This window comes from Thermobia domestica, chromosome 2, assembly GCF_964235325.1.
Source record: "Thermobia domestica chromosome 2, izTheDome1.hap1.1, whole genome shotgun sequence".
Classification (NCBI taxonomy): domain Eukaryota; kingdom Metazoa; phylum Arthropoda; class Insecta; order Zygentoma; family Lepismatidae; genus Thermobia; species Thermobia domestica.
This window is the reverse complement of record NC_137455.1, coordinates 134,278,355-134,305,501: the sequence shown is the minus strand read 5'-3', so window position 1 is coordinate 134,305,501 and position 27,147 is coordinate 134,278,355. Positions and strand designations below refer to the sequence as shown.

General features: G+C 36.9%; 2 protein-coding genes across 2 annotated transcripts in view; one reads left to right on the top strand and one right to left on the bottom strand.

Annotated features, from left to right (window-relative positions):
- LOC145675638 (ras GTPase-activating-like protein IQGAP1) overlaps window positions 1–27,147 on the bottom strand; it is a 143,594-nt gene that overhangs the window by 108,771 nt on the left and 7,676 nt on the right. The window contains exons 3-4 of the mRNA XM_081746191.1: window positions 21,572–21,806; window positions 18,681–18,825 (exon numbers count right to left, since the gene is read on the bottom strand). Of these exons, the coding sequence (XP_081602317.1) occupies window positions 18,681–18,825; window positions 21,572–21,806 (380 nt within the window). The remainder of the gene's footprint in view (window positions 1–18,680; window positions 18,826–21,571; window positions 21,807–27,147) is intronic.
- LOC145675612 (uncharacterized) lies at window positions 1,001–9,661 on the top strand. Its single transcript, XM_081746153.1, has 4 exons — window positions 1,001–2,556; window positions 5,373–6,031; window positions 7,342–7,579; window positions 9,524–9,661. The coding sequence occupies exons 1-4, from the start codon at window positions 2,391–2,393 to the stop codon at window positions 9,649–9,651; spliced, it is 1,191 nt and encodes a 396-aa protein (XP_081602279.1). The 5' UTR covers window positions 1,001–2,390; the 3' UTR covers window positions 9,652–9,661.

The following is a 27,147-nucleotide window of genomic DNA, read 5'->3' as shown; positions in this document are numbered from 1 at the left end:
CAGGCGCCTGTAGCTGTAAAAAGCATGTTAGTTTTTCACTGACAGGTGAATCTACCTGTGGCTATAAACATGTGATACATGTGTAGATGGTGTTCAATGTTAGAAGTTCTCAAACATGCAATGAAAAGTATCTGTACATATAAAGGAGACATGTAATGTACATACACCAAGGTACATGCATAGTACAGGTCCATGTAATATACCTGGGACATACAAGAGCAATAGGTATGTTCAAAAAACATGATTCAAATTGATGGCATGTGCCTGTAATCTATCAGTCACATGCATGGGAAATGCTAGTTTTTCCTCTTAAGCCCATGTACTTAACATGTACATGTAAAACACATGCAAAGTACCTGCAGAACGATAGAAAAAATGCAATGTAAATTACATGTTTACATGCGTAAGTTAGGAGTGAAAAACATGGAATGTACAATACGTGTACATATAAATGAAAACAGGTAAGGGACATGCATCCACGGAAAATGAATGTCACAGGTGCATGTATTGTACCTGGCAGACGTAGATAAAGCGTACATGTACAGGGAATATAAGACAGGTAAATCACTATGTATCGGAAACTACATGCCACATGCATGGGAAATGCATTATTTCACCAGTATGCCCAGGTACTTACCATGTACATGTAAAACACATGCAAAATACCTGCAGAACGATAGAAAAAATGCAATGTAAATTACATGTTTACATGCGTAAGTTAGGAGTGAAAAACATGGAATGTACAATTCCTGTACATATAAATGAAAACAGGTAAGGAACATGCATCCACGGAAAATGAATGTCACAGGTGCATGTATTGTACCTGGCAGACGTAGATAAAGCGTACATGTACAGGGAATATAAGACAGGTAAATCACTATGTATCGGAAACTACATGCCACATGCATGGGAAATGCATTATTTCACCAGTATGCCCAGGTACTTACCATGTACATGTAAAACACATGCAAAATACCTGCAGAACGATAGAAAAAATGCAATGTAAATTACATGTTTACATGCGTAAGTTAGGAGTGAAAAACATGGAATGTACAATTCCTGTACATATAAATGAAAACAGGTAAGGAACATGCATCCACGGAAAATGAATGTCACAGGTGCATGTATTGTACCTGGCAGACGTAGATAAAGCGTACATGTACAGGGAATATAAGACAGGTAAATCACTATGTATCGGAAACTACATGCCACATGCATGGGAAATGCATTATTTCCCCAGTATGCCCAGGTACTTACCATGTACATGTAAAACACCTGGAAAGTACATGCAGATGGATAAAAGGATACGATAATGTATTTGACACTAACATCGGTAATTTTCGCTTATTTCTACGTGTCTCGGTGACCCGCTTGGTGACTCTCGGCAGTAGCGTACGCAGGAATTTATTTCGGGAGGAGTCCAAACTCAATATGAGAGTATTTTATATTAAAATTTCTAAAGTTGCCCCTAAAATTAGGCTAAATTTACATAAAAGTCGAAATTTCGGGGAGGGTCCGGACCCCCAGGACCACCCCCTGCGTATGTCCCTGACTCGGCCCCTAGGCGATGGGGCTGTATTTGGAATTATATACGGGATCCATAGCTTCAGCGTTAATCTCAGCGAGCCTGTAAATTATAGACTTGACACTAATATTGGTTATTTTCGATTATTTGTACATGTCTCGGTGACCTGCTGTTGACTCTTGGCCCCCAAGGGGGGTGGGCAAGTGAACGCAATCGGGAGTTTCACTATGATCTCAGCGATTCCGAAAACTATGAAGTTAACATTAATATAAGTCATTTTCGACTATATTTTCATGTCGTAGTAAATCCTCCCTTGCGACCCCTAGTTCGAAGTTTGGAAAAAATGCTTCGTCTTGGTCTTGGCCGTGGACCAGCATACCCGTGACCAAAATTTGATAACTCTCGGTCCATTCGTCTGGCACCCAAAGAAGCATACGCACAAACACACTAACATTTTATTTATATTATATTACTGCACAATTAATTAAGAGATTCTGAAACTCATGGGGCGATTGCCCCCTTGACTTTCTCAAATGACACCCCTGAGTCTGAATAATAAGTTTCCTTTCCTTAAGAATTGCGATATGTGAACAATACACAATTATCGTCATACACATATAAGTTATTCTTATATGTATATTGTAAACTTGGGAGACAATATCGAAAACAACATAATTATAACGTGATCAGAACCTATATGTTTACGCACAGGAAAGACGCTTGGCGCCACAGCGTTCGTTTGTTCGTTGTCAATCGTCTGCTGGTTGTTGACGTTAGGGTTTGTGATCAGTGGTTTTTCTATGGTTGTGTGCTCGATGGTAGCGGATGAATTGTAAGTTTCCACAAGATTACAGTGGCTTTCAAGATGTCAACGGCAAATAATGCGTATGTTGTAGTTGAATGGGATAATAATACTTATTCCATTCTACACCGCAAGAAATGTAAATGTACAGGTAAACTTACACTTGGAAAAGTGTACCCTGTACAATGGAAAGGAAGCACGTGCTACGATGGTAGAATTCTTTATGTAGGTGAGTAATGTATTTGGCTCTAACAATACTTTAACAGCTATAGATGTAATTAATTTAAGATAATGACATATATTTAATGTGTGATTCATTACCGTGTGTTTTGCAGTGAACTGTCGAAACAGAAAATTACCGCGAATTTGTAGTAACTACCGAACGATGGAAATACAAATCGCATGAATCTACGGATGTTAATGACTCAGCGAAGTACATTGGAGAAAATGTCTTCTGGCTAAGTAACAGAGTATTGTGCTCACTTTTAATTCACTGTCACTCTGTTATATTTTAGAAGTATTTACTATTTATAATCCTAAGTTGTTTTTTTTTAAATTTATTTATTGTGTGGCTAGATCAACAACAGTTGGCGCCAAAATAAACTATTTAGTACACTTTAACTGTTGGCAGTCGACCTGAATCTAGATATCTGAGTTTAAATAACACTTTTGTAGGTATCAGAGTAGAATAGTAGATTTTTAGTGATTAACGTAAAACAGTGTGAACCATGTTGGTTCTTGGGGTTTAAGTGCTGTACCGCCTCCAATATTTTGGAAATCTACTGGGTGAATTGGATAATTTATTTTGGGGCCTATGTTTAGCAGAAGGGGTCCAGCACTTTTCTCTAAAAAATGTTACAATTTTGGTAATTTCTGTTCACATTAGGCTAGTTTAGGGTAGGTTATGTTAATTTAGGTAAGCTTAGGTTAGTTTATGTTATATTAGTGTATGGGTCCAGCATACTTTTCCAAAGAATGATAGAATTTCGCTTATTTCTACTAATAGTAGGTTGGTTTAGGTTAGGTTAGATTTGGTTACGTTCTGTTACGTCTAAGTACTTGCATCATTCGTTTCTTCTGTAAATTTTCTGTTTTTTACGTGCTTTTGGACCTCTTGTACTAAACATACTCCTATTTTGGTTTGTGAAGGAGCTTGAATGAAAAGCAGATTAGGGGAATAGCTGAAGTTAAGAAAGGGGTTTGGTAGGCTGGTTTTGGTGTTCTAAGCGTCATTGTATGTGGAGGCGGAAGAGACTATTTCACATAGAGGTACACTTGTTATGATTTAGTGGCGAGAAATGAAGTGTGGAAATGGCGCATATATATCAATATTATGACATATCGTGTGAGTTTTATAGAATTACGTACACGAAAATAACGAACGTCAGCTGTTGAAATTGTGTGAAAGACACGGTGTACTATTTACAAGTGGAGTGTTACTAGTATGAAACAACGACAAGTGCTATTCAAACTCTTATCATTGCCAACACCCACCTGTTTTCACTACCCTCGCTCATGCGCCTGTTCCTTTACCCGCCCTAACTAACGCGCTCTGCTTTTAGTGAGCACCTAGCACAGGTTGGTTAATGTCTTGTACTGTAGTTTTCATATCATATACATTCGGACGTCTTATTTATACGCAAATAGTAATGTTCTATTGCAAATTGTAAAAATTTACATGCCTTTGTTTTGAAGGTAATTGACTTGTAACTGAACCTAACCTGCCTAATGTAACATAACCTAACGTAAAGTAATGTACTCTAACCAAATGTAGTTCATGTTGGTACTTCTTTTTCGATTTTCATGTGGTCTGGCGATACAGCCAGCACAAATGCCATTTCTTGGGATGTAGGAAATGAACTGCAACATCATACGTTGTAGTTTGCGTGTAGGTTTTGTAAGTCTCGAATGAGATTATGAAGAATAGCTACACCATGCAAACATTACTACTGTGCCTAGATTCGTGAATATTTACATACGTCGGCAAAATAAAAATCATTTGTCTTAACTTTTCTTGCTTCAAATGATTCCATAAGGCATTCTTAAACTCTTACTGTACAGGCCCAAGTAACAATGTACTACTACCGAGTAATAATGTGTGTGTGTGTAAACCAATTTATAAAAGTTTTGTCTTCGGTTTACAGACATTCATAAAACATTTACTTCTTTCATCAGTAAACTTTAGGAATTGCACTACTGGGGAATAAACGAGGTTTATGCTTATTCTAAAAGCGCACCCACTGACTTTAAGTTTTGGAGTTTCCCGTTCTAATAGTTGAGTTGATTTTGAGTTCAACGTCCCTTTCAGCAACGAGGCCATATGAAACGTAGACATACTGATTAACAGGAAATCCGAACCACATGAGCTTCCACTGGGAATCAAACCCAAGTTTCTCACGTCAAAGGCGCGTGCGCTAACAGCTTAGCCACGATCTATTCTAATAGTCTTGCGACAGCGACATCGCAAATGGACTAACTAATGCGAGAACTGGTGTTTGTCCTGCAGGAGGCATGGAGAATGCAGGGCACTCCGATAGTCGGAATTAATATCGAACACAGTCCTCTTTCATATGCAGTCACTCGTTTAACCGCAAAGTTATCATTTTTATGTCCACATATTTTTAAAAAATCTGCGTCCCTATATATTAACTATCAGTATACACTGTTCTCTACGAAATTATTTATTATATATTTGTACTCCTACTGCGAACGAGTGATTTAGAAGCATCGGCTAGATTGAGGTATGCAGTTTCTGTAGTTTGCTAGCTGTATAAGGGACACTTTATCTCAAACTTTACCACCCGGGTCAATTAGATAGCCTTCTCACATCTCCCGCAATGGCACTACTTTCAATCGGTCAGTATCTGCCACGATTATTTAACTACTGAACCTACTACTTTTCCTTGGAAGCTGGTGCATGTAATCTGTAGTAGATCCCTTTAACGGGTGGCCCTTTTCTTGTATTGCTTATATTTTATGAAGTGATTATGATGTACCACCGAAAACTTCAGATGCAGATGACATCATGATGGATTTTTTTTTCAGGTACTAAAACCGAATGTGAGGTGGAACAAAGGAAGTTTGTCGGGAAGACGGAACGGGTAATAAGATATGATTCTGGCAGCAGTAATAATTCTGATGACCTAAGTTCAACAGATCCGATTCCAACAGATGAAGAGGATGAAAATCGTAGAAATCCAGGCAGTTTGAAAGAAATATTTGAAAGGAACTTTGAAACTATTGTGAAGGACCCCACACTATGTACGGATAATTTTCCATCTGAGTCGGCTACAGAAACTACACCCGGCAGTAACGTCTGGCAAGAGCAAATAAACAGAACTTCTTGCAACGGAAGTTTACAGTCAGCATCCGCCAGTAACGTTTGTCAAGAACAGATAGACAAGCATCCAAGCAACGCATACTTATCAGCTCAGAACAGTCCATCAGGCTCGAAACCAAAAGTACGAAAGATCGACAAATGTCAAAACTGCAGCGTACTGAAAGAAGAAGTTAATGATTTGCGCACCAAATTAGACGAAGAAAAATGCTTAGTAGATGCTCTAAAGAAGGAATGCGCTTCCAGAGATAAACAGCGGAAGCTCAAAGTACCGAGAAGTGTCAAGACATTCTTGTTCACATTGCTAGATGCCGAAGATCTTGAAGAATCCAACCATGAGGTGTCACCATCCAGTCAAAGTAGTAACGTAAGTTTCTTTTCTAGATTTTAAGACTAAGGTTTTAGATCAATTTATCGCCGTTTTGTAGGGAAGGGGTGCGGGCGTACAATTGTTCAAATTCTTAGGGTCATACAAATATGTAAGTGGCGGTCCAAATTTCTCTTTCTGCTTGCTTATTTCAAACTATGAGTAATTTAAGGTAACGGCATAGTCTCTATAAGACAGACAAAGTCTGCATTAAGTATTTTGTCTCTTTTCTTTGTGTGGGGTCGCAGTGGCTCAATGGTAGAGCGTTTACTTTTGATTATTTGATTTGATTATCGCTTACGTCTTTTTTTTCAGGAGGGAGGCTATATGAGACGTGGACATATAGTTTAAAGTGGAATCCGAACCTCTCTTTCAATGCTCTACCACCGGGAATCGAACCGGGATCTTTTACGCCAAAGGCGCGCATTCTAGCCACTAGACCAGTGGAGAGGGTTACAGCGTTCACCTCTGTTCATTCCATCATTTCATTGGTTCTCATCATCACTGTCTCCTTTAGCTTACTCCACATAACCGCAGAACGGAAGACTCGAAAGTCATTTCATTTTCTCTTTCTTTGTGTGTATATATTTGCATTTCATCTGTGCTTATAGGAAGATTGCACCTCGAAAATTCTTGCGTATAATGTATCCATTCTCGTCCCTTTCAAATGTGATTGGGTCACTATTTTCGGAAAGCCATCATTTGCGGTTTGCTTGTTTTAATTAGATTTGACGGCACTGTTCTTACATATGTTTCTTTTTGTTTCCTTTTTGCTAGCTGGAGGCGTATAAAATTATATGTATTCCCTAGACAATGCAATTTTAAAAACACGCTCAATTTCGCTGTTGTAGTAGTGTTTGATACATACTGTTCATATGTTGGGCAGTTATTGTGCTTATATACGGTAGAGTTACAATTATCCGGATTAATTGGACTACACTCGATCCTGATAACTTACGAAAATAGTATTTTTATACAAAAATCTAAATTTGCTTAAATGACAAATTAAAGACTTATAAAAACAAAGTAGTTTAAATTTTGCATGTACAGTGTGTTAAAATCAGTCAATCAGCTCACACTACTAGTTTCGATCCAGCTAAGTCTCGCATCGTTTCGGCTTTCGTTATCTCTACCCTTGTTTTGTGTTGGGGGGGTTCAAGAACCAAAATCAAGCGCAAAAGATTGTTCGTGGTAAGATCGTTTGTTTCCAAAGCAATTCGGGTAATTTTATTTCTACTGTACATCATATATGTAAAAGTAAATGGTAGAATGTGTTAAGATTAATTATTGTGTTAAACTTTTACTTACAGGAATACTCGAGATCCGTACATGGAGATGATGTGGTTCTCAGTCCTGATTACCCTGACATTACAATAAAGCATTCCCGATTAATTCGCTGCGTAGCCAGTGCAGGCCATTCTGCTACAAAGCTCACGAGAAATCTTATGTCGTGCTTTTTTGATGATGATGAGCTTAGTACAAGTTCAATAACTGGTCGTGGCAAAATAAAGAAAACACTGTCTCCAGATATTATTAGTGCTATCAAAGGTATGTTAGGTTTCATATGCCTTTTACTTATAATTTTTGTTTCGCATTTCTTGCATAGTACATCATGGAGGAAGTGGGCTATATTTTTAAATACAAATTGATACTTCTATAAATCAATAACAAAACAATTCTTTATTTATTTGTATCATGTTTAAGCACAATAATTTAGCTTATGCTGTATTCATTTTTTAATTCTTCCTTACTGGAAGTGTGAAAATTTGCTGATTTTGAAACTGCTCCGATAAAGTGGATCCCTGGGGTCTTCTGTTAATGGGCTAGAATCCTGTAGCACAAAAGGTGCTGAACGAGAAATTAAAGACGCCGGTCTGTAACCTTAATTGTCCTATCAAAGTTTTGTCAAATTACAGTGAGTGATAGGATGACCTGTAGGTCTGAGGTACATTATGATTTCTCCATTGTAGAAACGTTTCAGAACTCCAATGACCGACTTGTCCAATGGCTATAACAATACTGCAATGACTTGAGAAACTCGTACATGTGTGCATTTGTGTATCCAACAGTTATATCTGCATTAAGTTTACACATTTTAAGTTATGCCAGTCATTAATTCAGTAAAAGAACCTTTAAAGGAGCACTGCTGGAAAGGTTGAGCAAATTGGACTCTGCTTCACTTTAGCTACCATGCCGGGGTCCACTTTATCCGCCACCAGTAATTAAATATTTTTACATGATGGTTTTGATGTTCTTGTAAGGTCTAGTCAAGACAATGTCACCTATTTGTTCTTAATATAACATGAATCTAAATGAAACTAAATACATAAGGAAAGACTTTTTAACCGTTCGAAAGTTTTGAAGTCTGCTACAGACATAAATTTGCGTATTCTTATTTGCATTCAATGACATCTTCAGTGAAAGCTTTGACATAAGAGTAAGCAATTTGCGTTCTCTGATAATGTTGCCAACTCACTTCAAGAAAATCGACAAAATAAAAAAAGGAGGGTCTGCTTTAGATGACGGGTTCGCCAATACCCGAATTCCCTCTAATTTGACCTCGAATATAATTTTTTTTTGTTTTAAACAATGTCAGTACTGCAATTCAATCTGTGTTGGTGCGAGAGGATTTATGACACTTCTTTTTCACGTGTAAAACTCTATTTACTGTTTCTTTATTGAGTAATTGCTCGAATTTTCATGTAGCGGTTTCGAACAATTGTACCGATTTTCTACACACATTCTCTGTCACAGTGGGTTTTTGGATTGTCCCTCCTTCCTTTAACATTCTTGAACCACTCGAATACGCGTGATAGATAGATACTGATCTCCATTAACGTATGTGAACAAATTGTAAGTTTCTGTGGCGAATTTTCCAAGTTTTGTACTTGTTTAACTTTTACACTTAGCATGATTCCGACTGATCCACCTGAACCCTTCTCTTGGTCACCGACATGACCTGAAATGAGAAGAAATCAGTCCAGGATTGAATGGTACGTTATGGCCAATTAATTTGCCACTTCTTTACCCAATCCTATCGCTACTTGACTCATAGCTGTAAAGAACCCTCGCTTGGTCTAGTGGCTAGCACGCTTGACTTCTGTTCGCGTGGTCCCGGGTTCGATTCCCGGTGGAAGTACAGTTGAACGATCGAAGTAGTTTCGATTCCACTATAATCAGCAGGTCATTCTCCTTTAGTCTAGCAGACATAACCGTGGGACGTTAAACTAAGTCAAACCAATCTTATAGCCGTAAAAACTATAAATACACTTCTAAAATACTCTTTAAACAGAATGTAACTATTTCTTTCTTAACAATAACTATATCTGTAGTTGTTAGTTTCTCTACTGTCCACCCAGTCACCTCCTACAATCAGTGTTCATTGTTCAATATATGACTTTTTTTTAACTTGGAGTTTGTTTCTTTCGTTATATTTTCAGCTTAGTATATGTGTAAAAGATCCTTGTTGATAAGACCTTTCTTTGATCACAGATTATGTTCTCCTCAAATTTCCTAATACCAAGACGTCTGCAGTTCACGCAGCTATGACGGACAAATGTGTACAGGCGGCTCGGAAGAATAGGCACGGAGACAAGCAGAAGGATCAAGATGATCAGTAGAGTTTGTGTTAATTTTGCTTCATACCAACAGTATAATAGTAATTTGTAGATACAGTGTATATATATTCTTTTGAGTTATTTGTAGTTACTTTTTGTATGTTCATTATACGTGTTTAAAATATAGTTACGTTAACTTATAAACTACAATGAAACGAAACTACAAACAATATGTTGCATGCAACAGTCCCACTCCCTCGGTGCTTCAGGTACCAAGAAAAACACGATATAGGTGGAATAAGCGTTTACATGTTAAGAGAGTAAACACTGAAATTCCTGGCACTCAACGAGAAGGTACATTATGTAATAGCCTTAGTACATCGTCTTGTTCTTCACGAGAAAAGGACGAAAACAACCATTATTCTTCGATACAATCCGATAAACCACAAATTGACCCTTTTCCCAATTACGCGGGCTTAAAAATCGGGGAAAATAAGTTGACAGGCAGTGTAAGCGTTGGTTCATCGGGCTGTATCGATGAACAATGTTCGTTTCCGGCGTTTCCTCTTGAGGAACAAAACGAAATACTTCACGGCACATATTCACAGCATCCTTTTAAATCAACGTTCGACTTTTCGCCTGATAGTTCAGAGTGCAATTCTGAGTTAAAAGATATTTCTGTTCCTGAATTGCAATTAAATGTAGTTCATAACGTTTCGGGACCAAACAGTTCTACATTGCAGGAGAACGTTGAAAGTAAATCTGTTATAAAAATAATGCAGTTTGTTCATAAGCACAAGCTCACGAAAACTGCAACATCAGATCTTCTTAGGTTAATGCATTCTGTAAATATTAAAGAAGTACCACGCACGAAATATTTATTATTGCAAGAATTCATGGCTTTACGTAACATAGAAGTCCAGCGGCATTTCTTCTGTTGTCAGTGTGCATATATTCACGATTCAGCCTGTGCTTCCCTTTCATGCAATAACTGTACTAAACACGTGTGCAAAAAAGCTCACTCTTTTTTTACTGTAGATATTGGTAAACAACTGGAGAACATGTTTTCCCGACCACATTTTCTGGCAAATCTGTCAATATCGCAATCACGTCAGGGTAACTTGAGTAGTGTTAGAGATGGTAAAATTTATAGGAAATTCAGGGAAGAACACCCATTATTAGTGGATGAAGATGGAATTTTATCTTTGACAGGGATCATAAATGTTGATGGCGTTACCTGTTTTAACAGTTCTCATATCACTTTCTGGCCATTCTACATTTCCATATTAGAAATAGATGAACCGATGCGATGGAAACCAGAAAACATTCTTCTAGTTGGATTGTTCACTTTCATCGGACTTCCAGAGTTGCACGTTAAAAAGAACGATTTATTGCATTCTGTATTTTATTCATGTGTAGCTGCACAATTGAAGAAGTTTGAATGTGGTGTTCTTCTACAAGGACAATATACTTTGAAAAATAATGTTATCACTCAGGTACGCTTGCATGCCATTCTTGGCACGTTTGATAAACCTGCAAAGTGTGCTGTACAGCAGCTAGTACAATTCAACGGCAAGTTTGGATGCAGTAAATGTCTTCAACCAGGACAGTACTTACAACATGGACTACGTATTTATCCGTACAATGTGGCACATCCTAAAGGTCCGCTGCGAAATGACGCAGACCACTCTCGACATAGTGAGAATAAAGAGTTTGGTGCTAAGGGGATAAGTGTATTTGCATTCCTTAATAATTATCAGATTATTGAGAGTACAATGATAGATTACATGCATTGTATATGTCTGGGTATATTTCGTTCTTTAGTCATGAATTGGCTGGATTCCAAAAACAAGGATGAAGTGTGGTACTTAGGCCGCAAGATTAATGTACTCAACAAGCGTTTGACAGAAATAAAAACGCCATCATGTTTAACTCGTTCTCCACGATCGATCAAAGAACGTCGAAATTGGAAAGCTATCGAGTTTGAGAATCTTTTCTTACTGTACTTTCCTATATTTTCTGATATTTTCAATAATACTGATTATTTCAATCACACTTTGCAAATCATCAAACCAGTGGCGTGTTTCTTATCAAGTACAATTTCCGTGCAACATTTGGATGCAATGGAAAAATGTTTGCATGCATTTGTTTTCCAAACTGAACATTTATATGGTAGGAAGCATATGAGTTCTAACGTACATGATTTATTGCACCTCACTGATTGTGTCAAAAATGCAGGACCTTTGTATTCTTTCTCATGTTTCCCGTTTGAGTCACTAAATGGAAATTTAAAACACTACATGCATGGAACACAAGAGATAGGTTCACAGATTGTTAATGGCTTTGCACGAGAAAATGCGTGTAGCGGAACATCTGCAACAGTTAAGATTACAGAATTCCTTTTAAGTTCAAAATCAGTCTCGTTTGCCAATACCACAAAAACTGATTGCTCTACACAGTATATTTTAACACAAGTGTCCGGTATTCCTATTACAGCAACGTGTTTTTCTGGTAAAGAAAGCGCAAAAATATATAAATGTTCTCGAATAGGTGATATACACACAGGAAAAATGCTTTTCTGCACTTCTAAACACTGCACTAACAGGAAGCACGATGACAGTTACTTTTTGCTTGATGACTGTAGCACAGCACATGTTTGTAGGATCATAGAAATATATGTTATTGAATGCGAATCTTGTTGCAAAGAACATATATATTTTTATGTTGAAAAGATGGAAGCTGAAACTGCTTTCACAGAAAAGTGGTACAATCTGCCCATAACACACGTTTTTCACTGTAATAATGATTCGTCTGTTACTCATGATTATGTCATCCTTACGAAGGAATTATTATATACAAAAGTCATATGCATAAAAGTTGGACAGGATAGGTACTTTTCAACCTTCTTGAATTGGATGATATACAATTGAACACTACACCTGAGTCATCTGCAGATGAAGAATTTAAGAATAGCAGTAAGGTACTTTGCAATTATTATGGAATGTAGAGTTTATTAAGTTAATAGAACAAAACTTGTATCTTTTGTCTTGCAAGGGAAGTATCAATGAGCTCATATAGAAACCTACCGTAAAATTTCACTCAGAGAAAGGAAGTCCCACAGAAAGACCACACACAAAAAAGCAACTGCGTTTTTGAAGTGGAATTAACCGAAATGGCAGATTGAAATGTCGCGTATCCATGTCGACAATTGCACAATCGTTCAGTACCACATCTTGTAAACTGCCTGTTAATAATAAAAAGTCAATAACAACAATGTGGGTACATACTATACTTAAGGGGAAGTCGTACGGTAAGGTGAACCTTGACAGCAGCCATCTTGAATTCAGGTCAAGTTTTGTAAATGGGAATAGGGCAAAATGATACATGATTTTGGGCAAGAATTTAAGTAGTAAAACAATGGTAGCAATAGTGTTAAGATACGTACATTTGGTAAAAAGTTACAGGCATATTTGTTGTGTATATTTCCATGCACACAACTCCCGAATGAAGCAGCTGCCCAAAAGTAAGTTGTCGCTATTGAAATATAACTAAAATTTGTAACTAAATGTTACTAAAATTTGAGACAGATCAGAGGAAAATTGCACATACAGCATTTAATATAAGAATTTTGTTATCAACGATTTTGGCTAAATTTTCGTATTATCTAGTCTATCTCCGCTCCTATTCAACAGATTTGAACCATATTTTCAGAGTACGCTTTCGAAAGTATTGAGTTGTGACCACCGTAATTTCAAACAAATCATCAGAATTACATGGTGTTTAAACTATTTTGTATTTTTCCAATGGAATTTTCGTTTTTCCGGCTTGTATCTCCACCCCTATTCAACCAATTTGGACCAAATTTGCCGACTAATCTCCTACAAGTGTGTACCTTTGCTTAACAACATTTGGGACAAATTGGGAAAATATAAAGGGTGTTTCCTATATTTTTGTATTTTACAAATTGTTGGACAGCTGCTTCATTCGGGAGTTGTGTACATGGAAACATACACAATAAATATGACTGTAACTTTTTACCAAATGCATGTATCTTAAAACTATTGCTACCATTGTTTTTCTGCTTAAATTCTTACCCAAAATCATGTATCATTTGGCTCTATTCCTATTTACAAAACTTGACCTAAATTCAAGATGGCTGCTGTCAAGGTTCACCTTACCGTACGACTTCCCCTTAGGTATAGTATGTACCCACATTGTTGTTATTGATTTTTTATTATTAACAGGCAGTTTACAAGGGGTGGTACTGAACGTATTGTGCTATTGTCGACATGGATACGCGACATTTCAATCTGCCATTTAGGTTAACTCCACTTCAAAAACGCAGTTGTTTTATTGTGTGTTTTTTCTGTGGGACTTCCTTCCTCAGTGAAATTTTACGGTAGGTTTCAATATGAGCTCATTGATACTTCCCTTGTTTAGACGCACGGTTAACATTGTAAACTTGCTTTTGGTTTAATATTCACTGCTAAGATTTTCATAATTTATATAAAACGATGGAACAAAGAAAATATTGTGTTTTCTTTGCAAGAATTTAAAAAAAATGTATTTTCAGTCTTTATATAATATACATTTGTATGAAAGCATTTCATTATTTCTTTAATAAACAAAACGAATCTTAAACGTGTGTGTTTCTTTGTTGTAAATACATTTGAATTTCACGCTGGCGACATACAGCAAACCTATTTGGAAGAAAAACAAATTGTGTACATCAGTATATCGTAAATTGCTTTGTTACTCAAAATATAAAACTACCATTCAGACAGTAAGACATGAAATAAAATTTATCCAGGTCTCTTTTCGGGTCAAAACGTGGTGACTGATTGGCATAAACATTGTTTCCAAACAGGAAAAGGTAATAAAGTATAAGTAAAAATAAAGGGGAACAACCGTACTTCAATGAAACAACTATGAAAGGCAACATGATTATTATTTCTTTAATGAACAAAACGAATCTTAAACATATTTGTTTCTTTGTTGCAAAAAATTCGCTGGCGATACACAGCAAACCTGTTTGGAAGAAAAATGAGTATATCGTAAATTGCTTTGTTACTCAAAATATAAAACTACCATTCAGACAGTAAGACATGAAATAAAATTTATCCAGGTCTCTTTTCGGGTCCAAACGTGGTGACTGATTTACACAAACCTTGCTTCCAAACAGGAAAAGATAATAAAGTATAAGCAAAAATAAAGGGGAACAACCGTACTTATATGAAACAACTATGAAAGGCAACAGGATTGCGTCTAAATATCTTTCGTTAATCATAGTTTTTCTGGCATTTCCTGTTAAACTTGCTTCTTGGAAATGGCATTTTAGTCGAAAATTCGCGTTACTCAGTTCTTCCATCGTTGTTTCGTATAGCATAGTAGCATGTACGAAAAATGTTTTGTAAATGTATTGCGCTCTCAGGAAACCTAAATATTCCTTGTAAGCAACGAAAGTGTTGTAAGTGCTAGCCTAAATGTTCATGTAGGTGACACAAATGTTACCGGCCCATGTCAAATGCTGTACAGGTATGTAAAATCTCTTGCCAGCAAGGAAACAGGTGAAAAACATGCATTGTTTTATGTGCGAAACATGCGATGTATATGCATTGTCCTAGTACCATTCAGGCATGTCGTAAGCAACATATACGCTGTAAGTGCACGTAACAAGCATTGTGTATATAGATTATATGCACATGGCATATAACTAAAGTAGATAAAATAACTGTATTCAAGCATATAAAAGTAGAAAAAATCAGAATTAATTAGCACTGTTGCATAGGATGTACATCCTGGGTAACATATACTTGAAGAAAAATAATAGACGAAGAATAAGTATTTAAGAAATGACCTTACGAAAAGTAACAATACTGACTTTCACTCATTTATAGGCGTGCAAGGAGGAAAGGAAAATGTTCAACAGATTTTGTACATTACAGACTAGCAAGTACATGAAGTACAAGTAAGAACTAATTTACATGCGTGTTCCAAAACTTTGTATATATTTTCTTTTCTCCTTGCACACTTGTAAACTAGGTTTCGACCTCAAAAGCTAGTTCCATTACTCTTCGTAATGTCATTTGTTGCATAATTATTCCTTATTCAGTATTATATGTTACCCTGCATGTACACATGTCCAAAATGATTGTCGCATATCTATAACTGTCTTCTTGGAAGAATATAATTTGATAATGATTTTGCTGGGTACTTTTAATACTGATACTATGTGTATAATCGGGAAATGTATATTTGTGGTAAATTACATGGGAAAAGAATTATACATACGAAAATTAGAATGAGTAAAACAAAATATTGCTAAATGGACAAAGAAGTTTCATTTTCGTTTTATTGTTCTTATTTACTGCTCTTTTGACATTAAATTTGCCACATACGTGTCTCTGCTGATTATACACATACTAACATTATAAGAAATACCGCGCGAATTCGTTATAAAATTATATTTCTACAAAAACATATTTATAGACATGCGACAATAATTTTGGACATGGGTGTACATCACATGCAGTACTTGTGCAAATTAATTCTCAGAAATCTATTTTTCTACTTTTACATGCATGGCTATCATTTTATCTGCTTTAGTTAACACAACGTGCATGTAATCTATATACACAATGCTTGTTAAGTGCACTTCCGGTGCATGTGTTGATAGCATGCCTGTATAATGCCGAGACAATGCATGTACATAACATGTTTCGTACATGTAACAACGCATGTACTTCACCTGTTTCCTTGCTGGCAACAGGTTTTATATACTTGTACAATACATGGGGCATGCACCTGTAACATGTATGTTACATACCTTAACATTCTATTTCCATGCAATGAAGCATCTAAGCAACAGGCCTGTTTCGCGCATGTATAATACATGTACAGCACATGTTTCTTACATGTTTTACATCTGCTACATGCAAGCAGCAGAGGCTTTCCAAACCTGTAACATGTATGTGGCATGTACCTGTCACATGTACAATTTTTATAAATTCTCCACCTGTAACATGCATTTCACATGTATGATTTTTCCATGTTCTCCACCTGTAACATGCATTTCACATGTATGATTTTTCCATGTTCTCCACCTGTTACATGCAAGCAGCAGATGTTTTCCATACCCGCAACATGCATTTCACATGTATGGTTTTTCCATGTTCTCCACCTGTTACATGCAAGCAGCAGATGTTTTCCATACCCGCAACATGCATGTCACATGTATGGTTTTTACATGTATACATACATTACATGCATGTTTCGTAAGTACTTTTCACATGTACCAGGCAAAAGCTATTTATCATACACGCGTATAACTTGTGTTCAGCATGCATGTTACAGACATTATACATGACATGTACATCACATGTTCTATACTGGTACAGCGGCTGTACTTGCACGTCTTCTTCGCTGACAGGCACTTTACATACGTTTTTATGGTAGATCTACTAGGGTATCTACCATACAAACACCTGTGCAGTAATACCTGTTCATGCCCTGTACATGTTTGCTCAACATGCATGTGTAGGGCGTTCAAACTGGGGTCATTTTCAGGCACCTGCACATGTGCCTGTCCCACAGGTGGATAAAGGGCCTGTGTTACATGCGCCTGTACATGTGCCTGTTTTTTTCATATGGGGAGGTAAAACAGGTCAATGATAAGGCAGTGAATTCATCCTTCGCGCGATTAAGTTCATTATGTATTTTTACCATTTATTTAATTTTTTAAATAAAATAACAAGGACATATATATAAAAATAAAAATAAGGGATTTGGGGCTTAGTCAAATTTTCGTAAAAAAAATTCTCTAGTTCCTATTCAGAACAAAAATATGTGGAATAAGCGTTTATCTGAGCAGTAAGAAAGTAAAGAATGTTCTCAGTACATAGCAGATGTGACTATGTTGTACCCAATGATCCTCCACACCACTATACATCCCAATCGGCCGCTATGCATTAACAATACAGGCTGGCAAATTGTATTTACCACAATAACGTCGAGTTTCTTCGTAGTTCTATGGTTACAGTACGTGCCTTCGGTGCGGGAGATTCGAGTATGACTACCATGCAAGCAAGCAATGATAATGTCCAACGCCAACAGGACAGCTTGATGCGCTCTAATCCAAAAACACTACCATTCTCCACTCAGCACCCCAGCGGTGTGTACGTATCCATTGAAGCCTAAAACATTTGTGGTTCAGGATTAACAGAAGCCGACGCAAAGGTATGAGTGCCAGTTTAGCATTCAGCAGACGACGCCGAATAGTAGACGCAGACAAGTTCACATACGTCACTGTGCTCCAATATTGAGTTAACAGGACGACGCTGTACAGTCCGTCATAGAAATACGACAAATATCCGTCTGTCATCCCGTGGTATGGTCACACTACAAGATCCACTAGCCGACTGTCACAGCTTATAGCTCTGCTCTGTTCACACACTTATTCGCATGCTCAGCAGTACCAATTTTGCGGTACGAGAAGCTACATTTAAAATGCCAGCCATACGGCCGCATTCAAATGCAGATGACGTTTCTTTGTATTCTACTTTGATGTCGGCCAAACATAGTAACGTTTTCTCACACATTTCCTGTTTGTCTTTCCATATTCCACTACCTGACTGCTATGTAAACCGTCCTCTCACGGTATTCTGCGCAGAGAACCGAGGGAAATTGCACTCGTTTGTACGTTGCACAATGCCGTAAAAATATTGTGAGTTCGGACGCACTCCAATCCACTCGGTTTTGCAATTTTCATAAACAGCAATGTCCAAACTACTACCTAGATAATAATTAGAGTCGGATTTGAAATATATATTTACAAATAATAATTTCTGCTTCGCAGTGCACATAAGTTGGTCCTATTTTAATAAAACTGACAGTGGCCAACATAGATTTCAATACATACATAATTTTATCAACAGATTTTCTCTCAGTATTCTTTACACAGTTAATTTTACAATGTATACTAGAAAGAAATGGAGTTTAAAATAACTTAGCAAGTAATAGATTTCAATTTAAGTTTGATATCACTATATTAAGTATTCAGTTATTAATGTATAAATATGAATCAAATACTGTACCTGTGAATTGTACTTTGCCGTACAGATCTTGTATTTTAGGAGCTTTTCCTAACTTAAAAAGGTGTGTACTTAGAGCATGTAAACAGTAAATTGTTCGTGGCATATTTTTCTTGTCATACACATCAGTAGTCTCCGGATGAAACGTCTGAAAAAAAAAAATCACTAAGTATAAGAAAAGCAATTTTATTTCGACATGAAAATAAAATTTACAGTTTAGCATCTCAGGTTTACATCTTCTAAGCTAAAGAAAATGAATAATAACTGCAAATGATTTATAATTGAAGAATGGACGCAAACTGTGTTCAAGTGGAAGAGAACAGAACTCAGAGAGAACCCATGAACATGATGTTCATCATGAATTCTTATGGCCTGTGATCCTCTTATATTTCCAAATGTATCATTTACAAAATAAGGTTTTGAAATAATGGCACATTAGCCAGAGAAAATATACTGGGAAATATGAAAAATACATATTACTATTTTTGTAATTTTATAACACCACCAAACTTGACAACTGAACAGTACTTATAATCAAAGATCAAAATTTTATGCTTCTTATGATATACTAGCAGCGTTCACCCCGCTTCGCTGCGGTCACCCCGGAACGCAATAAACTTTGTTACTTAGATAATTTTTACTTTTTCGCTTTCAAGTGATATGATAAAAACCATAGAAGATTGCACTAATGTTAACATTATATCGCCTGTCATTTATGTTAACCCGCCCCGCTTCGCTGCGGTCACCCCAACCCGCCCCGCTTCGCTGCGGTCATCCCGGAACGCAATAAACTTTGTTACTTAGATAATTTTTACTTTTTCGCTTTCAAGTGATTTATAGCGCCTGTCAGTTATGTTAACCCGCCGAGTCACAGGGTCATGCGGGTTGCATATAAATACGTTTATTTTTATACCTATGATGAACTAATAACAAAGGATTTGTACGTATGGACACCTGAATGGTCAATTATCTCAAGACACTGGTAATTGAAAATTAAAGTGATATGATAAAAACCATCTAGGGTCCACATCCTAACAACCCCCCAAAAATGAAAGAAATCGGTTCAGCCGTATTAGCGTGATGAGCGGACAAAGGATTTTTTGTACGTATTGACACCTGATTGGTCAATTATCTCAAGACACTGGTAATTGAAAATTAAAGTGATATGATAAAAACCATCTAGGGTCCAAATCCTAACAACCCCCCAAAAATGAAAGAAATCGGTTCAGCCGTATTAGCGTGATGAGCGGACAAAGGATTTTGTGCGTTCTCTTTTATATATATAGATAGGTTATACAGGAGTACACACACAAGATATTTATGTATCAATATCACACTAATGTTTTTATATAATACTAATTTTTATATAATACTTTTTGTAAGCCCTTAGGCAAAGAAAAATGACAAATGCAAAGGGAATGATAATGAAATTACAGGCACAGTGAAAGATATAACAAACAAAACAAAATTCCTCAATGCAGGCTTGTGCACAAAATCATACATATACGCGAGCTGTGATCTACTTCATTGCACTGCAGAGATATGATTTTTATCCTATATAATGACTATTGCAGAACTCTGTTGAAATTATTGGGAGGAACGTTTCTTTCGTCCACAGAAAGCAATCAAATATAACCATAAATTAAAGACTAAAATCATTAGTTACGATGTTCGTTCTTGATGCATAATACAACTATCACTTACTTGCACTCTTATTTCAGTCTTTAAAAAATATATAAAAGAAATAAATCAAACTTATCTCCGACTTTAGTAGTATTTTCACAGAAGAGCGCGTATCAGGAAAGAAAGAATGCAATAACAATTAATGCGGATGAATACTCCAAAACCGGTTGAGCCTCCATCATGCAATACTGAAGTGAGCAGGGTTGCTGATCTAAACTGTGATTCGCACTCTAAAAAATGTATGCATTCTCACGGCATATGCAGAAGAGGATGCGTTGAAGCTTACCGCTGGGAAATTAAATCACTTGGGTTCACCCATAATTCGCAGATAGACTTTATATCTTTAGTCTACTGAAGAAGACGCTCTGAAGGAGCAGAGAAGATGCGCTCCTTCTTGGCTAAGTGGTTAGCGTACGCGCCTTTGGCGTCGAAGACGAAAATGAAATGAAATGAAATCTTTTAAGTTTTACGTCCCACGGTTATGCCTGTTAGGTTAAAGGAGACGGTGATAATGAGAAATGAGTGATATGGTCGAATGAAGAAAGTGGGAGGAAACGGGAGAACTCCGAGAAAACCCACGAGCACGGTGTTTGTCCACCACAAAGTCTACATGGCGCGAGCTGGGATCGAATCAGGGACCCCAAGCACCGGAGGTGAACGCTCTACCACTGAGCCACCGCACCCCCCAGCGTCGGAGACGAGTTCGATTCCCGGTGGGAGATCACATGGTTCGGATTCCACGTTAATCAGTAGGTTCCGTCTCATATAGCCTCGCTGCTGAAAGGTACGTTAAAATCAACTCAACTCAGCTCAGCTCACAGAGAAAAGACAGATGGATGTTAGAAGAAGAAATATGTGGAGGATTGGGTTGAAGTATAGGCGGCATTACATGACACTAGAAATCAGCTAGTGGTTGTTCTGTTCTGACTTTTTCTTTAACCAGGTATCATTTGATGACCAAATAGATCAGAAACAGCTGTCCAAACAAATTATAGATCACTTGATTAAATTGAGAACATCATTCTTTAAATTTCATAGAACTGTCTGAAACTTGATTAACCCGCGAAAATTTGGAGTATTCCGTTAAATCGTGGTAACCTAATTTGCGCATTCGGAATATTTCATGAAGCTATTTAATGTTACAGAGGTATATAATGCATTTAAAAAAGTTCTAAAACAGACAAGAAAGGATGTACAAAATAATTTCTCACCAAAGGCAATCCAATTGCATGAAGTGATTTCAACCAATAATTGACATTATCCGTGTGACGGAATTGCAATCCAACCGCTTTGTATTTCTGCTGATTAACATCAAAGATCTTATTTAGTGGCACTACATCGGGTGCAATAAAATGACCAAGCTTCGCCAGGTAAACGCCATTTCTGAGATAATCTTCAAGTTCAGTTGTCGCTGGTAGTTCCTCTTTTAGACATGCTTCCAGCCACCTAAATAAAGAACAATTAAATTTTTGTTGAGATGTGAAAACAATTATTATACAATTTTCTGTGCAAGACAGGGCTGTTGGAAATTTTCCGCAGAAAAAAAAAATCCATCTCAAAAAATATACTTCAAAACTTGGATTGAAATGATAACCTTAATAGATCATAATTAGTTTCTTCAATCATGTTTCTCAGTATACACTTAGTATGAGAATTGGCTTCAAAAATGTATTTGTCAGATTTCCAGATCAGAATACCATTGAAAAAAAATATGTTTGGGAATCATGTATAACAAATTTTGCTCGCGCTCGATCAACTTCATTGTAACGGTGTTCGGCTGTAATCTGGGGCAAAAAGCAATGCGACTACATTTCCTATGTTTGTAGTTTATACTCGCGTATCATTATAAACCAATAATAAAATGCCTTTACCAGGGTTGGACCCATCTGAAAAAAAAACACTTTAAAACCCACCTGGGTTTTTGACGTATTTGTTAGTATATTATTGGTACAACTAAGGTGATCACATTGTAAGTGATTTTCGTCAGATTTTAGACTTTCCTTGGACGAATTAGAGGCTTTCACGTTAAGGTAGACAACAACGTTCAATATAAGACCTTTATAAAGTTCTGAATGCACTAAATGAATTTAAAAAATAAAAAATAAAAAAAAACTTACCTTAGCTTGAGATAGTTATAGAACAAATTAATGTATGGATTATGCTTATAGCCTATTTGAAGTAAAATAAGCAATTTTGTACTTTAGAAAATATTTTCCGTGAATAGTGTGCTCGTCGACTCGGCGATACCAGGGGACGTTATCAGTCATACGTTTGACGGGTTTAACGTCATAGGTGCCGGTACTAATAGTACATATGTAAATGCATTAGTAAAACTATTAGTATTATTTCTTACCTTTGATTTAAAACACAAGTTCCTTCAACTAAAATTTGGTTTTCCAACAATAACAGTTTCGTTCAGTCATTTGTTACTACCCTTCAAATAAGTATTCTGTAGAATCAACACCAGCAATAGCGTAAAAATTCTTGTCAAATTTAAGAAGCTTAATGCTCGGGGTTCCGAAGACTATGTAACGCTTACTATTTCAAGTGCTGAGTTCAAATTTCCGTACTAGTGGAAGTTTTGATGTACACGCCGTGAAAGAAGTGCTCGGGAAATTCGCAAATTAAACGCAGAAGAATCGGAAATGAATACTTCAACAATAAAACTATTTATTTTACGCTTAAGCTTGCCATACGTCCCGTTTTTGGGTTCAAGTATCCCGCTTCCCCGTAAATGTAGTCGGGACAGGGAAATGTCCCGTATTTTAACTCCGTTCCATTTCTGCTATCAATATCAACTTGTTTGAAAAGTGAAAAAAATTCTGACATTGGCTGGAAATCCTGTAATTAGTGAATGAACATTCGAGGAAGTTATAACCACTCTGTTCGACTTGATAGCGAGCAAAATTTGCAATGCTACTTTTTCCATTGGACTTGATGGAAACTCGGATACTCTCCGGAACATATATATATATAAAAAGATGGTTTTGAGTGTTTCTACATTTACAAACACAGGGGGGATGACTGACCTTTCCTCCAGCAACACACTAGATAAGTTAACAAGAATCATAATCTTTTTCAGAGGCTAGGGCACAGAATTGTGCTTTGGTCCAGGACTTAGAAAAATGTAAATCTGGTCCTGACAGTTACACACGACACAACGAGAAAAATCAGCTTTTCATTAGATTAAACTGACGAACGTAATTTTGGCTAATACAGCCATGTAAATAAATATTGCTGAACTCGCGAAGAATATTGAAGGTAGATTGTACCACTGATTTAAATAATTTGCATATTAGTTTCCTGTAAAGCATTTTTATAGCACATTTTAACTTTTTAGGCATCTTCAGTCTGTACAATTAATTGCAGGGTACGAAGAGAGAAAAGCAGCTGCTGCTTAGTTAATTTTCACCTATTATATTCTTGAAAAAAATTAAAATTAAATAAAATGAAATCTCTTAGTTTTAGTCTCACGGTTGTGTCTGGTATGCTCAAAGTGACGGCGATTATGAGAAATGAATGAAATGACGGATTGAAGAAAGTGGGAGGAAACGTAAGAATCCCGAGAAAACCTACGCACAAGGTGTTTGTACACCACAAAGCTCACTTGGCGCGAGCTGGGATCGAACTAGGGACCCCATGCCCCAGAGGTGAACGCTCTACCACTGAGCCATCACGGCCTATTATACTTTTGTTCATAACCACACTACAGTTCATTGCATTGTGTTGGAAAGTTGAGGGGGGGATCTGAGGTGTCCGTATTCTCATGGAGAAAATATGGAAGGTTTATTTAGGCTGGAAGATGTTAATTTCATATAAGACATTTTGAAACATTTATTTCATATAACATGAATTGTATCTTTGTTTTAAATTAATAGATAATTTTGGTATTCATATTTGGCGATCGTCAGTCAGGTTTCTGGATGACTTGATCTATATTTGTTCGTTTGTCTTCCGAAGCTCTTTCATGACTAAGCGGTTAGTGTACGCGTCTTAGGCGTGGGAGACCCGGGTTTGCTTCCCGGTGGGAGCTCATGTGGTTCGGATTCCATGTTAATCAATAGATCTCGTCTCATATAGCCTCGCTGCTGAAAGGGACGTTAAACACAAAATCAACTCAACTCGTTTGTCTGCCTCTACCACACACACACAAGGTAAAACTTTCGGCCTTTTAAGTTAAAATTTTCAGAATATAAGCGCGAGACAGTCTAAATTTCCTGTATAGATTTTGGCGGCATACCAACGTAAAATGTCAAAATGGCGGCCATTTATTAAAACAGCGAGCATACACGCTACGAAGCGCAATTTTCAGTCTTTTCAGTTGAAATTTTGACGGTGGAAGCACGAGATATGCTAAATTTGCTGTATAGATTTTCTCAGCGATCGAATGTAAAATTTCAAAATGGTGGCCATTTTTTCAAAACAGCAGTGAGTAGGAAATTGTAGCAAGTTTGACAATGACAATCTTGAAAAATAAATCACATTTTAACACTTTTACCCCAAAGACACTGAAATATTTCGAAAAAACCCATATGGGCCCAGGTGGTTTGGGCTTTTACAAAAAACCCCGGGTTTTTTCAAACCCTGGCCTTTACCCACGAGTCAATTACAAATCGAAAATGCTTCATTTAAAAAAGAATTTCTCAACACTACATCTAGATAATTACACACATACAAACGAAAAAGTGTTGCATTAAAAAGAGGAAACAAACGCTTCTCTTATGATAATTACAAATGCACAAATCAAAATTCTACTTTTATTTTGTGTAATACCATAATTTGAATCAAAGACACTAGAAACGGTTCACTTAAAAAAGGAAATTATTAAAGAATCTCTATGTTTTTCAACACTACATCTGGAAATGAAATGAAATCTTTGAGTTTTACGTCCCACGATTATGCCGGTTAGGCTAAAGGAGACGGTGATGATGAGTAATGAATGAAATGGTGGAATGAAGAAAGTGGGAGGAAACGGGAGAACCCCGAGAAAACCCACGCACGCGGTGTTTGTCCACCACAAAGTTCACTTGGCGGGGGCTGGAATCGAACCCGGGACCCCATGCACCACAGGTGAACGCTCTACCACTGAGCCACCGCGGCCCCCAACACTACATCTGGATTAACTATATATATAAAAACCAATCTAATCATATTCTTGCATATCTGGTGGAATATATGACGTATAATATGATTATCGCACGATACAAAGGTCCTTTGATCGTAATATATACTGTACGGAAGCAAATTGCCAACTGAAAATGAGATTAGAAAAAAAAAAATCCAAGATTTCAGTTCTCCCTCACCCCGAAAACTACTTGTATGTTTATATCCAAGCTAACTCTTTTAGAGTCTTGCATTTTTTTGAGGAAAATATTGACTTTCTGTTAAGTAGCAACAGCTTTATCAGTACTAATCATCCGAGTATCATTGCTGACAGTTGAAACTAGTAGACGTGAAGAAATGTGGTATAATTCTTTTAATCAATCGTGAGGTGAGTGAAATCTCCGCAAAATGCGCTACATTTTACAATTTTATTTGGATAAAGTCGCATATTTTGCGCAGGCCCATGAAAGAAAAAAAATTTTGTTTATGGGCAAAATACGCTATTAAAATGAACAGTCAAAAAATAGCTCAGTTGCTTTGGTTCTTGAAATTTCGATGTCCAAAACGCTCCTTGCTGTGAAAGAGTAACCACAGCAAAAAACTCTGACAAGAGTCAGACAAGGCCAGCTTATAAACAATCATGACATCTCCAAGAACCTAAAATCCAATATCTCAAACAGTTGTAAACCATTTGGAGAAAACTGGTTACAAGAAGCAGCTCGAAGCCTGGGTGCCACGTAATCTGAATCAAAATACTTACTCGATGGAATTTCCATCTATGAATCTCTATTGAAACGAACTCCAGCCATTTCTGAAGTGGTTGATCATGAGTGACTGAAGAGTGTATGTATAACCTACGACAATAATGTGCAAAAAAGATCACTGTCGAAGCGATAAGCTCCACAGCCTGTGACACAGATCACACTATCGCTTAGGGAAGTTAAGCTGTTGTGCGTTTGGTAGGAAAAGGGATCGTGCATCATGAGCTGCTGCCGCCGGGCATAACAATAGAACTGTACTGCAAACATTTAGCGCGAGTGCGCGTAGAAATCAAAAGAAATGGCAGGAATTAGTGAACAGAAAGTGTGTCGTAAAGCAATCTGTCGATGCCAGACTGCATACATCTGTTACGACCCGCCAGAAATCAAAAGAACTTGGCTGGTAAATTTCCATACATCCACCGTATACCCCAAACCTGGCACCGTCAATATAATTAATTCCGGTCTCTGCAGAACTCCGTGAAAAGATCCCTGTGAAAATCATAAGTCACAATTTTTTGACCAGAAATCACGGGAGCTCTATAGCGATGGGATTATGTTATTGCGAGAAAATTGCAGAAGGTCAAAATGGTGCACACGATGTTTCATAATTTTATTTTGAAATAACAATAAATGTCTTCTCAATTTTGACCTCCAAAGGCTCAATACTTTTTTAGACTACTTGACATTTGTACTAATACGCGAGTAGGTACTATTGAAACAAATGGAATGTAGTGGCGTTGCTTCTTATTCCTGATTACAGTTGAACACCTTTACAGCGAATTTGATCAAGTGTGAACAAAATTCTTATGCATGACTCCTAAACATATTCTTTCTCAATGATACTCTGTTCTGAAGATTTTTTGATAAATACATGTTTTAAGCCAATTCTCAAACTAGATATGTACTGCGAAACATGGCTGGAA